General features: G+C 39.6%; 2 protein-coding genes across 2 annotated transcripts; both read left to right on the top strand.

Annotated features, from left to right (window-relative positions):
* Positions 1-2,280: 2,280 nt before the first annotated feature.
* On the top strand, positions 2,281-7,690 carry LOC108043806 (Y+L amino acid transporter 2). Its single transcript, XM_044461699.1, has 4 exons — positions 2,281-3,073; positions 5,069-5,287; positions 5,362-5,957; positions 6,884-7,690. The coding sequence occupies exons 1-4, from the start codon at positions 2,776-2,778 to the stop codon at positions 7,268-7,270; spliced, it is 1,500 nt and encodes a 499-aa protein (XP_044317634.1). The 5' UTR covers positions 2,281-2,775; the 3' UTR covers positions 7,271-7,690.
* Positions 7,691-12,042: 4,352 nt separating this feature from the next.
* On the top strand, positions 12,043-13,172 carry LOC108047383 (inositol polyphosphate-4-phosphatase type I A-like). Its single transcript, XM_044461635.1, has 2 exons — positions 12,043-12,051; positions 12,341-13,172. Exon 2 carries the CDS (start codon positions 12,387-12,389, stop codon positions 13,170-13,172), a length of 786 nt encoding a protein of 261 aa, XP_044317570.1. The 5' UTR covers positions 12,043-12,051; positions 12,341-12,386.
* The last annotated feature ends 816 nt before the right edge of the window (positions 13,173-13,988 follow it).

The raw sequence follows: 13,988 nt of genomic DNA on the forward strand, positions 1-13,988 counted from the left end.
ACTCATGACTCGTGGCATGATATGATGGAAGCGACACCGAAATATTAACGAAAATTGCATATGGAAGTGATCCATCATACTTCTCCTTCCAAACGAATATATAATGTGTGGCGCGACAAACTTGAAAAAAAAATTTTAAAAAGGGTTAATTTTGTGTGCAAAAACTTGAATACTCTAGCTGATAGGCCAATGTATTTAGTGATCTTATATCAAATAAAATTTGTAGCATCTATCGATACCTTACTTTTTTAAAAAACTTTGTAAAAATAAAAAATATTTTCTTCTTACCTAGTGGGTTACCATGGAAAATGAAAGAATATTGTTATCTGATTTAGAATATTTAATTCATCAATTTTATTTAAAAGTTATCCTAAATAGAGAATTAGAATAGTATTGATAAAACGGTACTTTAAATGAAATGTAAAGCCGGATATATTGAGTTTCTGTCTTGAAAATTTGATAGCATCTGTAGTAGAGTAATGATAAAAGCAAATATGTTTTGCAAACTTCAACCTATATCTTTTATACCCCACAAAGAGGTATAGAAGCAGATATCCCGCAGCTACGAGGCGACAATAAAAGTCACACGAAATCACAGTTAATCAACCGCAAACGGGGGCCCGAACTGATCCACCGAAACCCCTGTAATTGTGGCTATGAACACCACCACACCGACAAACCACCAGCGCCCTGTGTGTGTCTTTTACAATTAGATTACCAGAGTAGCTCCACGGACCCAAAATGAACTGATCCCGCGGCTGAGCTACTAAACTGTGTGGAGGCGCTTCACTTGTTTTGTTTATTATTTGTAGTACTTTTTATAATGGGCGCGAGTGAGATATGTAGCTAATCCATATAGTCAGACGGCTACTAAAGGTTCACGATTCACAATTGAATTATCACAGTTTGAAATGTCAAATGCACGCGCCTGTGCGACGCCCCCTTCCCCCACGAAACTACAGTTCATGATAATCCGCTCAAGTGTTTAACAAAAGTCACTCGGTTCGGTGTACTATTATTATTCCCCCACATTAATGAGTATAAAATCACACAAAAGACCGCCAAATCTATTGGAGTAATCGGTGTCAAATGAGCAACAAAAGGTGATGGAACAGAGAAGCCTTATAGGGGGCTCTACGGATTACCCAAGAAATTATAAGCCCGGGAATTACTTTAACTGTGGTTAGCACACAAATCCCAATACTTAAAGCTGTAAAGTTAATTGACATTTGATTCACAGATATGTCTTCGCAGTTTTATAATCAGTAATATATTAGCTGAAGCATGGCTGGGGCTTCTTATCACCCATTTCCTCCTATTCGAAATTTAAATTGTACCGGAAATCAGCCACGCACACAGTGATCATTGTTTGAGGGATACTATTTGAAAGAAGTAATACTTTTTTATACTAAAATATCTTTCAATTACCCACTAAAGTCCTTTATTTTATTCAGTATTTTAATTCCTAAATATTTATGGAATACACTTTTTTTATTCATTTGTAAAACATTTTACAAAAGTATCCTTTAGTTATTACTCAATCACTCTGTGCTTTGTTTTTTTCCAAAGACTTTTTTTGTAAACTTTGGAAACATTTATTAAAATATAAGGAAAAAATGCAATATAATATTTAAATATATGTAAAATATTTAATTATAGCTTAAGCTATTTCAATACATTGGGACTTTTATAGATCACCACGTTGCATTAATAGTTTTTGGCAGGTTTCACTTGCAATATTTATTATTTATTCATAAATACGCTAAATCAAATACAATTATAGATATCCACAAATCAGTGCGCTAATATCATTTGGCACATACAATATCCAGCGCTTGAATAGACTGACAACAAAGTGGCTAGAAGATTACGGCCGGTATCGTCATTCCGACTGTGGGCAACCCAAAAGGTCAATGACTAAGACGGAAGAGCATTTAGTTTAAGAGATATGGTGGGGAGTTTCTCTTAGGCGGATACACGTGCTTTATTTTTGGCACTCAAACTTCTGTCTAGCGAAATGTTTGCGGGGTCTTGCATCATGCGTTTGATAAAACCGGCAAGCGGAAGCCTCTGTGGAAAGTGCGGGCTCCTTTTACAGGTAACAGGTAAGATGTTTATGACCCAAAAGAGCGCGAGAGAGCAGCTGCTGCTTTCAAAAGAAAAAACCTAAAACAAAAACGAAATCTAAAAGCAGAAAAAACGACAATGCAAGCCCAAGTTGAAGCGGCAGCGCAGCCGGCAGAGCGACAGGCTTCGCTCATAAAGGGGGGTAAAATAATATTCCAAACTTAGTTTGAACTCGGAGCGTGCGGCGAGCGGTTCACCCGGCATTTGTAGTTTTTTCGGTTTTTTAAAAAAATCAACCAGTCTCCTTTTTCGGTTTCTTCGAATATACAAAGGTGCGGACAACATAATAGGACCACGTGTGTTTATATAGCTTATCGGTATTATAATATACATATACTATAACCCAATGAGAAAAGTGTGTGTGTTTGTGTACTGAAGAGCACTAAATTAGTTGAATCGCGGAACAAAACAGAGCTAAAAACCATGTGGACTGAATCGAACTGAACTGTATTCGAAGCTCCACATCAGCACAAAGAGAGTGCTGATAAAAAAAAAAACAGAGAACAGTTCATGAAAACCCCGATAAGAGCAATGCACTTAATTACATAAAAACCAACCGCAAAAAATCGGAAAAGTTATCTTAAAAAATTAAATCCTTAGGGGTCCTAGGAACTACCCCAACCACTCAACATACACATATCCTGAAAAATGGCGCGCGTTCAGGCCAGCGACTCCTTGATACCCCGCCAGGTGTTCGAGGTAATTCCGACGGAACCCAACAACTCCACGGCGGACAGCGGGAGCCAGGGTTCCGGGGTGAGGATGAAGAAGCAGATCGGCCTTCTCGACGGAGTGGCCATTATCGTGGGCGTAATCGTGGGCTCCGGCATCTTCGTCAGTCCCAAGGGAGTGCTCATGTTCTCCGGCTCCATTGGGCAGTCCCTCATCGTCTGGGTCCTCTGCGGCGTTCTGAGTATGGTGGGAGCCCTATGCTACGCGGAACTGGGTGAGTAACGACGCGCCATGTAAAGGGGTCGCCTCTGGAATTTTTTCTGCTTGTCGCTACCTATTCGATAATAAGCCCCCACGCCCAGTCAACATGGTTGTGCGGCGCTGGCAGTTATTGCTTCTGGCTGATGACAGCACTTCATGGGTCAGCATATGGCACATGGCGAGGTGGGGGAGTTGTTTACATAGGTGTAAGACAAGCACCTGTGGCAAGCACAGCACAATCGACGAACTGGAGCAAGAGCACTTCTCGCTGAGAATTGAAAAGAAAATGCTTGAGTCAGGAAAATCTGCTTATGGGGTTAAGGCTACAGATTATCCGCAAATCTAGAAATGCACTGAAACAAAATATATTCAGTTGTTTTGGGTGTACGTATTTTATAGGTTGCTTGTCAACTGCTAAGACGATTTTAATCATCAATGACTCTACATTTAATCTATAAAAATAATAGCCTTGGTACAAGCACGCACTGTTAATATTGGTTTTAATATAAAAATGGTGATTATTTCAGCGATGGCTTATTTTGAGTTTGAACTGTAATACGAAAAGTTCAAGTGACATCTGGTACTTGGATATTCCATAAATAAGCAGCAAGCGTTTTTAGTGGGAAATATTCAGCTTAGTTTCAATTAAAACGACTCAGATTCAAGAACCAAAAACGAAAATTCACTGTGAACTTTGGGTTAGCTCTCCCGCTGAGAGAATCTGTTGAGATTAGCTACTCCAACCAATTACCATGGAGACACATTTAAGGCATGGAAATTAACTAGGGTCCATCAAGATGCCCTCTTGAAGGGGCAGACAAACCAAATCAGTTCCAGTTCCCCAACGAAATGATGAACTGAATTTGATAGAAAGAGGGGACCAGAAAATGAGCCAGACAAAACATTCAATTATCAACGAACTAACACTGGTATCTCTTAGTATAGTGATCCCTTTTTTAGTTTAATTTATTATACTCATTAAATTCGGAAAGCTTAATAGTTTTCGTAAACAAAACTAGAAACCAAACTACTACTGAGTACATACATATGTACATACATACATTTCATAACCAACACAAAATACTTTTTTTATAAATAAGGATTCATAAAAATGGATTATTTCATTTGTGTGCTTTTGCAAAGAATTTTCAACCCTTTTAAGTCCAAAAAAATCTTATGATATTCGAATAGAATGAGAAATAAAATTATTCTCTTTTAAACCTTAAATAAACCCTCAGAAGATTAAACAATTTGAAGAGAACCATTTCTCTTTTTTTTACGTCATCTTTACCAAAGTATTCGTTTTCATTGAAAACCCGTTTATAATAAGCCTGGGAGACTCATTTCGATAACGTTTTCGGCAGACACAAATTAGCATATTTTTTTGAGTTTATCTTACGCAGGCTCAGTCTTAAAATATCTAAAGTAAATAATACGATTTTTTTAGTATGTTTTAAACCCACATTCAGATTTTTTTAAACAAATGTGGAGAGTTAGTAACCAAAACAGCTCCCTAATTTTATGTATTTTTAATCGAAATTATTAGATATTATTGACTAATTCGCCTAAGCAATCAATCAATCCTCTAAAAAGTTAACACCTATCCCTCTACAATAACTGTATGATAAATGGTATAAAAGAACGATCACTAATTGTTTGAACAACCCTCGTTAGGTAGACAAATATTTCTAAGCATTAGCGGAACTATGTCACGCTTATCAGTTTGCTACTGTTTTCAGCCCATGGGGAAAACTCTCTTATAATAATAATATCTTCTTAAGCTTCATCAGCATTGTGGTTAAAGTTATAAACAAATATTTATTTGAGGCATTAATCTTTACAAAAAGTAGATAAGTGTGCTGGGATTATATAAGACGTTTTAAATTAGCATACTCATTTAAAACTATTTTAAATATGATGATAATGTTTGTTAAAAGGTGAACTAATAAAATTATTAAATTCCGGTTCTTTATTGCATTTCCTTGTCTAATCATTGATATTTTCGCAGGCACGATGATACCTAAATCGGGCGGAGATTACGCCTATATAGGAACTGCATTTGGCCCCCTGCCTGCGTTTCTTTATCTGTGGGTGGCCCTGCTGATTTTGGTGCCCACGGGTAATGCCATCACGGCATTAACCTTCGCCCAATATCTGCTAAAACCTTTCTGGCCCTCCTGTGAAGCGCCCATCGAAGCGGTTCAGCTGCTGGCGGCTGCCATGATATGTAAGATCCGCTGATAGGCGGGATTAATCAGTTGTAGAACTACTATAGACTAATTGCTTGCCCTTTGACCCTAGGTGTGCTAACACTTATCAACTGCTATAATGTGAAGTGGGTGACACGTGTGACGGACATTTTTACGGGCACCAAAGTGGTTGCCCTGCTGGTGATCGTCGGAGCTGGAGTCTATTGGTTGTTGAAAGGACACACGGAGCACTGGGAGCAACCGTTCTCTGGAAGCCAAAAGGATTCCGGCTTTATAGCTCTGGCATTCTACAGCGGCCTCTTTTCATACTCTGGGTGGAACTACCTGAACTTCGTAACCGAGGAGCTCAAGGATCCGTACCGCAATCTTCCAAAGGCCATTTGCATATCTATGCCGGTGGTCACCATTATCTACATGATCACGAACATTGCATACTTTTCGGTGCTCTCTCCGGACGAGATTTTATCGTCGGACGCAGTGGCTGTCACTTTTGGGGACAAGATGCTGGGATTTCTGTCCTGGATAATGCCTTTCGCAGTGGCCTGCTCCACTTTCGGCTCCTTAAATGGAGCGATCTTCGCCTCCTCTCGACTTTTCTTCGTGGGTGCCAGGAACGGTCACCTACCTGCAGCTATTTCCCTGATCAACGTTAATTGTCTGACGCCTGTGCCGTCGCTGATATTCCTGGTGAGCTATAAGTGAATCCTACAATCAGGAACAACCACAAAATGCTTCCGCAAATATTAATTAAATTCCATTCCGTTAACATAATTAAGTTCTTAGTTTTCCCCTTTCCTTTCCAAAACATATAATTTAATGAAATGTGAAAATTACCACTAACATATTTATTGAGTTTAACTATTTAAGAATACTTTAAGTCAATCCCAGTATAGTGAACCGAGATATAAAGTTAAAACTTTAACCATTTTATTCGGTAACTACATAAGTTTAAAACAAGAGAGAACGCTATAGTCGGGTGCCCCGACTATCAGATACCCGTTACTCAGGTAATGGGAGTGCGAGGGAGATGGAGATAGAAACTTTGATCACGCATAACTTTTTAACGAATGGTCCGATTTGAAAAAGTTCTTCTACATTTCGATAGGTATTGATAAACACAATAAAACTGCATTTTTACTTTTCCGAAATATTTAAATTTTTAAAATCGTATATAAGCGATTGTGGGCGTTAAAGGGGGCGTGGCACCTTTTTGAAACAAACTTGCGCTGCGTAGGAACTCCTAGAATCTACATGCAAAATACCAATCTTCTAGCTTTTATAGTTTCCGAGATCTCAGCGTTCATACGGACGGACAGACAGACGGACAGACGGACATGGCTATATCGACTCGGCTAGTGACCCTGATCAAGAATATATATACTTTATAGGGTCGGAAACGCTTCCTTCTAGCTGATACATACTTTTGCACGAATACAATATACCCTTTTACTCTACGAGTAACGGGTATAACTATTAAACCAATTTAATTTTAAAACGACAGGAAAATTGTATATAAAAAATTAAATACAAAATATTTAATTTTATGAAATATTTAAAATGTATTATCTTAAAGTTCTTCTATTCATTTAGTAAGCATAACTTTTCTCTTCCAGGGCGTACTTACCATGCTACTGCTGTTTATCAAAGACACCTATGTCCTGATTAACTACGTCAGCTACGTGGAGGCTCTATTTACGCTAATCTCGGTATCCGGACTGCTGTGGCTGCGCTACAAACAACCTAAGACAGAGCGACCCATCAGAGTCAGTTTGGTACTGCCCATAATCTATCTGATCGTCTGCCTGTTCCTGGTGATCTCCTCATGCTCACAGTCGCCCTACGAAGTAGGAATAGGCACGATCATCATACTGTCTGGTATTCCAGTCTACTATCTAACAATTCACAATCCGGTCAAATGGTTAACGGACACGTCGCAGACCATCAACCTGTGGTGCTCCAAGTTCTTCATCTGTATGCCAAACCAGGAAAAGTTCGACTAGGATTGGAGGACTCTACGATTTAGTTGATGGTGTGCCTTTTGTAGATGTATCGATCAACACAGCTATCGAAGGAAATATCTCGTAGTTACCCTAAGTCTCAATTTACAAATAAGATAGTTAGCAACGCGAAATTTGGAAACCTACGCACAACATAACAAAAGTGTTATTGTATATAACTCAAATGCATTCTGGTAGGGAAGACTCTGCTAAATTTATTATTATAATTATTTTCTAATATATTACTATTGTATATTTCGCCCAAAAAAATAGTTCCTCGTCAAATCAAGAAAATGGAGACACACGAACAATGTCTATTAAATTAAATACGAACCAATTTTTATATATTATACATTTAATTAGGAGCTTATTTAGTAATTAATAAATATTATTAAAACAAGTAAAGATTGAGTTTGTTGTTTATAAGAAAGTTAATAATAAACCATATACAAATATAAAACTCAATGAGTATTTAATTTATCTGATTTTCGAATATTTCAGAGAAGGATGGCTTCGACGTCATCACTTTAAGCAGGGGAAAGTTCAAACCTGAGTTCGCTTTCCAGCTAGTTGGACCAATTATCACAACAGTTGGAATAAAGAAGATTTTAGAATTCGAATTCAGATAAACACTCAATCCTAATAACTCTGAATCCTTCAACTAATTCAATGAAATTTAAACAAGAAAGGAAAGCTAACTTCGGGCGAAGCCGAAGTTGATATACCCTTGCAGAATATTCTGTAAATTATACTCTCCAATATTATTCATATGATGCATTCTTAATACTCATAAAAAATCACAACTTCCTAACTTTAAAAACAAAGTTATCGCATTTTGGATCGTTCAGTTATATGGCAGCTATAGGATATAGTCAGCCGTTCCCGGCCGTTCCGACTTATATACTGCGTGCAAAGGAAAGAATGGTGTGTGCAAAGTTTCAATTCGATATCTTTAAAACTGAGAGACTAGAAAACAGAGAGACTGCGTAGAAACAGACATACGGACATGCTTATATCAACTCAGGAGCCGATCCTGATCATGAATATATATACTTTATAGGGTCGGAGATGTCTCCTTCAATGCGTTGCACACTTTTGACCAAAATTATAAACCTTCTGCAAGGGTATACAAATTACAATTAATATTTACATTTAATAAATACAATTTAAATTGATCTTTTTATTAAAGTGATTGTATTATTTTTCATACTTCCGCTTCCCAATATTCTTGAGTACGTTGTCCATTCCCTCGGAATGGACAATTGTTCCCTCACTTCGCATCGTACTGAGCGCGTAGGGCAGGTGCTTGGCGGGCAGCTGGAACTCGCGGACCAGGACTCGACACTGCTCCAGGGTCACCGCCATGCCGGTGCGATCCTTGGCGCTCTTGCAGGAGGTGAACCGCAGCCCGTCCATCAGCCGGCAGGCGTCCTTGGCCAGATGGAGTATCTTGACGTTCTTGGAGACGTTCGCCCGCAGCTTCTGCTCCATGAAGCCGAGGAACGACTGCAGCGACTCGCCGGCGTCGACGGAGCCGAGGCCCAGCTTCCGGTAGCGCCCGAAGTACTGGCTCAGGCGGAGATAGTTGTCCCAGTTGGAGCGGTGCTGCTCCCGCGTTTGACCCAGCGTCTCTGCAAAGCTGGCCTTCTCATTGATGCCGATGTTAAAGACGACCTGCGTGATTTTGGAGGAGATGGAGGTGCCATTTCCGGGCAGCACCTCCAACGCCTGCCGCGATCCTGTAATCCGGGGCGTCGGCGCCAGCGTTGCCTCGCCCTGTGCTCGCACCAACTGGAAACTGACGGCGGACAGGTCTTCTATGGCGATACACATGTTGCTCCACATGTCCGCCTCGTTTCCGTACAGCGTCAGCAGGCCCTCGAAGTAGGCCAGCGGCCCCAGGCCGCGGAGCATCACCAGGTAGCCCATGTCCAGCTCGCTGCCCCACAGCCGGAGCATCAGAGAGCTGACCAGCGCGGTCATGTGAGTGGCAGTGGTATATATAGTGGTATACACGGTGAATTTGAATCTTATAGAATTTTTACGAAGCAGGTTAGGTGATTATTTAAAGAACTTAATACATACTTTGCTTTGATCGAAATAGGAATTTGAAGTAAAAGGGAATACGTATGTGAAAATCATATATTCCGTTTAAAAAAACCCTACTCCAAAGCCAACTTTGAGAAGAAATTAAAGTTCAAAAAGTCGAAAAGATTAAAACAAGTGCCAAGGAACTATCTGGCTTTTTGATTTGGCTGATTTTCAACTTTTATTTTAATGTCCTCCGTCCCAGCCACTTCACTTAGTCAAATATGCAAATGGAATGCGTTCAAGTACTTGTTGAAAATTAAACGGAAATAATTGAATTATGCTTAAATCAAATGAGAAGCATTCGATTCAATTCAAACGAAAGGCAACAATCGCATTGAATAAATAAATATCTGAGCCCAGAAAAAGTAACCTATGGCGAGGAACATAATGTAAATATTTGCGTAATATACCATCATTTACATAAAGCATCAAGGAAAAACTGTTGGAATGAAAAACTCAACTCTTTTTTAAAAATAGTCATTTGACTAAGCCCGAGATCCTAACGAAGAATGATCCCCTTCCCGCGGAATCTCTGAAATGTAGTAATGTATGGTTTTTCCAAAAAAACAAGAAAGGAAAGCTAACTTCGGGCGGAGCCGACGTTGATATACCCTTGCAGAATATACTGTAAATTATACTCTCCAATATTATTCATATGATGCATTCTTTTTTTTTTTTTTTTAAGTAAAAAATTGTATATTTATTGCAAAATTTAACAGGTATACTGCTACCTATGTGGCAGCTTGAGCAGGTTGTAAATAAAGGGGATAACAAATTTTAGGTATAACCAGAAAGGAAAGCTAACTTCGGGCGGAGCCGAAGTTGATAAACCCTTGCAGAATACTCTGTAAATTATATTCTCCAAAATTCATATGATGCATTCTTAATACTCATAAAAATCCCAACTTCCTATCTTTAAAAACATCAAAGTTATGGCATTTCCAATCGTTCAGTTATATGGCAGCTATAAGATATATTCGGCCGATTCTTATGAAATTTGGTAGGTTGGATTGATTGGCCAAAAATAAAACCCATAGAAAATCCCAACTTCCTAATTTAACAAACACCAAAGTTATGGCCTTTCCGATCGTTCAGTTATATGGCAGCTATAGGATATAGTCGGCTGATCCGGCTCGTTCCGACTTATATACTACCTGCAATAGAAAGACAACTTTTGGGAAAGTTTCAAGCAGATATCTTTAAAACTGAGGCACTAGCTTGCGTAGAAACGGACAGACGGAAGGACAGACGGACGGACAGACGGACATGGTTAGATCGACTCTCCTGGTGATGCTGATCAAAAATATATATACTTTATAGGGTCGGAAATGTCTCCTTCACTGCGTTGCAAACTTTTGACTGAAATTATAATACCCTCTCCGACCCTATAAAGTATATATATTCTTGATCAGGATCACCTCCTGAGTTGATATAGCCATGTCCGTCTGTCCGTCTGTCTGTTTCTACGCAAACTAGTCCCTCAGTTTTAAAGATATCGAATTGAAACTTTGCACACACCCTTCTTTCCTTAGCACGCAGTATATATGTCGGAACGGCCGGGATCGGCCGACTATATCCTATAGCTGCCATATAACTGAATGATCGGAAATGCCATAACTTTGGTGTTTGTAAAGTTAGGAAGCTGGGATTTTCTATGGGTTTTATTTTTGGCCAATCAATCCAACCTACCAAATTTCATAAGAATCGGCCGAATATATCTTATAGCTGCCATATAACTGAACGATTGGAAATGCCATAACTTTGATGTTTTTAAAGATAGGAAGTTGGGATTTTTATGAGTATTAAGAATGCATCATATGAATTTTGGAGAATATAATTTACAGAGTATTCTGCAAGGGTTTATCAACTTCGGCTCCGCCCGAAGTTAGCTTTCCTTTCTGGTTATACCTAAAATTTGTTATCCCCTTTATTTACAACCTGCTCAAGCTGCCACATAGGTAGCAGTATACCTGTTAAATTTTGCAATAAATATACAATTTTTTACTTAAAAAAAAAAAAAAGAATGCATCATATGAATAATATTGGAGAGTATAATTTACAGTATATTCTGCAAGGGTATATCAACGTCGGCTCCGCCCGAAGTTAGCTTTCCTTTCTTGTTTTTTTGGAAAAACCATACATTACTACATTTCAGAGATTCCGCGGGAAGGGGATCATTCTTCGTTAGGATCTCGGGCTTAGTCAAATGACTATTTTTAAAAAAGAGTTGAGTTTTTCATTCCAACAGTTTTTCCTTGATGCTTTATGTAAATGATGGTATATTACGCAAATATTTACATTATGTTCCTCGCCATAGGTTACTTTTTCTGGGCTCAGATATTTATTTATTCAATGCGATTGTTGCCTTTCGTTTGAATTGAATCGAATGCTTCTCATTTGATTTAAGCATAATTCAATTATTTCCGTTTAATTTTCAACAAGTACTTGAACGCATTCCATTTGCATATTTGACTAAGTGAAGTGGCTGGGACGGAGGACATTAAAATAAAAGTTGAAAATCAGCCAAATCAAAAAAGCCAGATAGTTCCTTGGCACTTGTTTTAATCTTTTCGACTTTTTGAACTTTAATTTCTTCTCAAAGTTGGCTTTGGAGTAGGGTTTTTTAAACGGAATATATGATTTTCACATACGTATTCCCTTTTACTTCAAATTCCTATTTCGATCAAAGCAAAGTATGTATTAAGTTCTTTAAATAATCACCTAACCTGCTTCGTAAAAATTCTATAAGATTCAAATTCACAAAATTCAAATTCACCAGAAAGTTCCTTGGCACTTGTTTTTATCTTTTCGACTTTTTGAACTTTAAGAAGAAAGGGGCTTTGGAGTAGGGTTGCTTTAAACGGAATATATGATTTTCACAGTCGTATTCCCTTTTACTTTAAATTCCTTTTTCGATCAAAGCAAAGTATGTATTAAGTTCTTTAAATAATCACCTAACCTGCTTCGTAAAAATTCTTTTAGATTCAAATTCACCGTGCATACCACTATATATACCACTGCCACTCACATGACCGCGCTGGTTAGCTCTCTGATGCTCCGGCTGTGGGGCAGCGAGCTGGACATGGGCTACCTGGTGATGCTCCGCGACCTGGGGCCGCTGGCCTACTTCGAGGGCCTGCTGACGCTGTACGGAAACGAGGCGGACATGTGGAGCAACATGTGTATCGCCATAGAAGACCTGTCCGCCGTCAGTTTCCAGTTGGTGCGAGCACAGGGCGAGGCAACGCTGGCGCCGACGCCCCGGATTACAGGATCGCGGCAGGCGTTGGAGGTGCTGCCCGGAAATGGCACCTCCATCTCCTCCAAAATCACGCAGGTCTTTTTTAACATCGGCATCAATGAGAAGGCCAGCTTTGCAGAGACGCTGGGTCAAACGCGGGAGCAGCACCGCTCCAACTGGGACAACTATCTCCGCCTGAGCCAGTACTTCGGGCGCTACCGGAAGCTGGGCCTCGGCTCCGTCGACGCCGGCGAGTCGCTGCAGTCGTTCCTCGGCTTCATGGAGCAGCAGCTGCGGGCGAACGTCTCCAAGAACGTCAAGATACTCCATCTGGCCAAGGACGCCTGCCGGCTGATGGACGGGCTGCGGTTCACCTCCTGCAAGAGCGCCAAGGATCGCACCGGCATGGCGGTGACCCTGGAGCAGTGTCGAGTCCTGGTCCGCGAGTTCCAGCTGCCCGCCAAGCACCTGCCCTACGCGCTCAGTACGATGCGAAGTGAGGGAGCAATTGTCCATTCCAAGGGAATGGACAACGTACTCAAGAATATTGGGAAGCGGAAGTATGAAAAATAATAAAATCACTTTAATAAAAAAATCAATTTAAATGTAAATATTAATTGAAATTTTTATACCCTTGCAGAAGGTTTATAATTTTGGTCAAAAGTGTGCAACGCAGTGAAGGACATCTCCGACCCTATAAAGTATATATATTCTTGATCAGGGTCACCTCCTGAGTTGATATAAGCATGTCCGTCTGTCTGTCCGTCTGTCTGTTTCTACGCAAATTAGTCTCTCAGTTTTAAAGATATCGAATTGAAACTTTGCACACACCCTTCTTTCCTTTGCACGCAGTATATAAGTCGGATCGGCCGACTATATCCTATAGCTGCCATATAACTGAACGATTGAAAATGCTATAACTTTGGTGTTTTTAAAGTTAGGAAGTTGGGATTTTCTATGGATTTTATTTTTGGCCAATTATATCCTATAGCTGCCATATAACTGATTGATCGGAAATGTCATAACTTTGGTGTTTGTAAAGGAAGTTGTGATTTTCTATGGGTTTTATATTTGGCCAATCAATCCGACCTACCAAATGTCATAAGGATCGGCCGACTATATCCTATAGACGGACATGCTTATATCAACTCAGGAGGTGACCCTGATCAAGATATTATATACTTTATAGGATCGGAGATGTCTCCTTCAATGCGTTGCACACTATAGGATATAGTCGGCCGATCCCAGCCGTTCCGACTTACATATATACTTCGTGCAAAGAAAAGAAGGGTGTGTGCAGTTTCAATTCGATATCTTTAAAACTGAGAGACTAGTTTGCGTAGAAACAGACAGACGGACAGACAGACGGACATGCTTATATCAACTCAG

The sequence above is a fragment of the Drosophila rhopaloa genome, unplaced genomic scaffold (assembly GCF_018152115.1).
Source record: "Drosophila rhopaloa isolate 14029-0021.01 unplaced genomic scaffold, ASM1815211v1 contig_47, whole genome shotgun sequence".
In the NCBI taxonomy this organism is placed as follows: domain Eukaryota; kingdom Metazoa; phylum Arthropoda; class Insecta; order Diptera; family Drosophilidae; genus Drosophila; species Drosophila rhopaloa.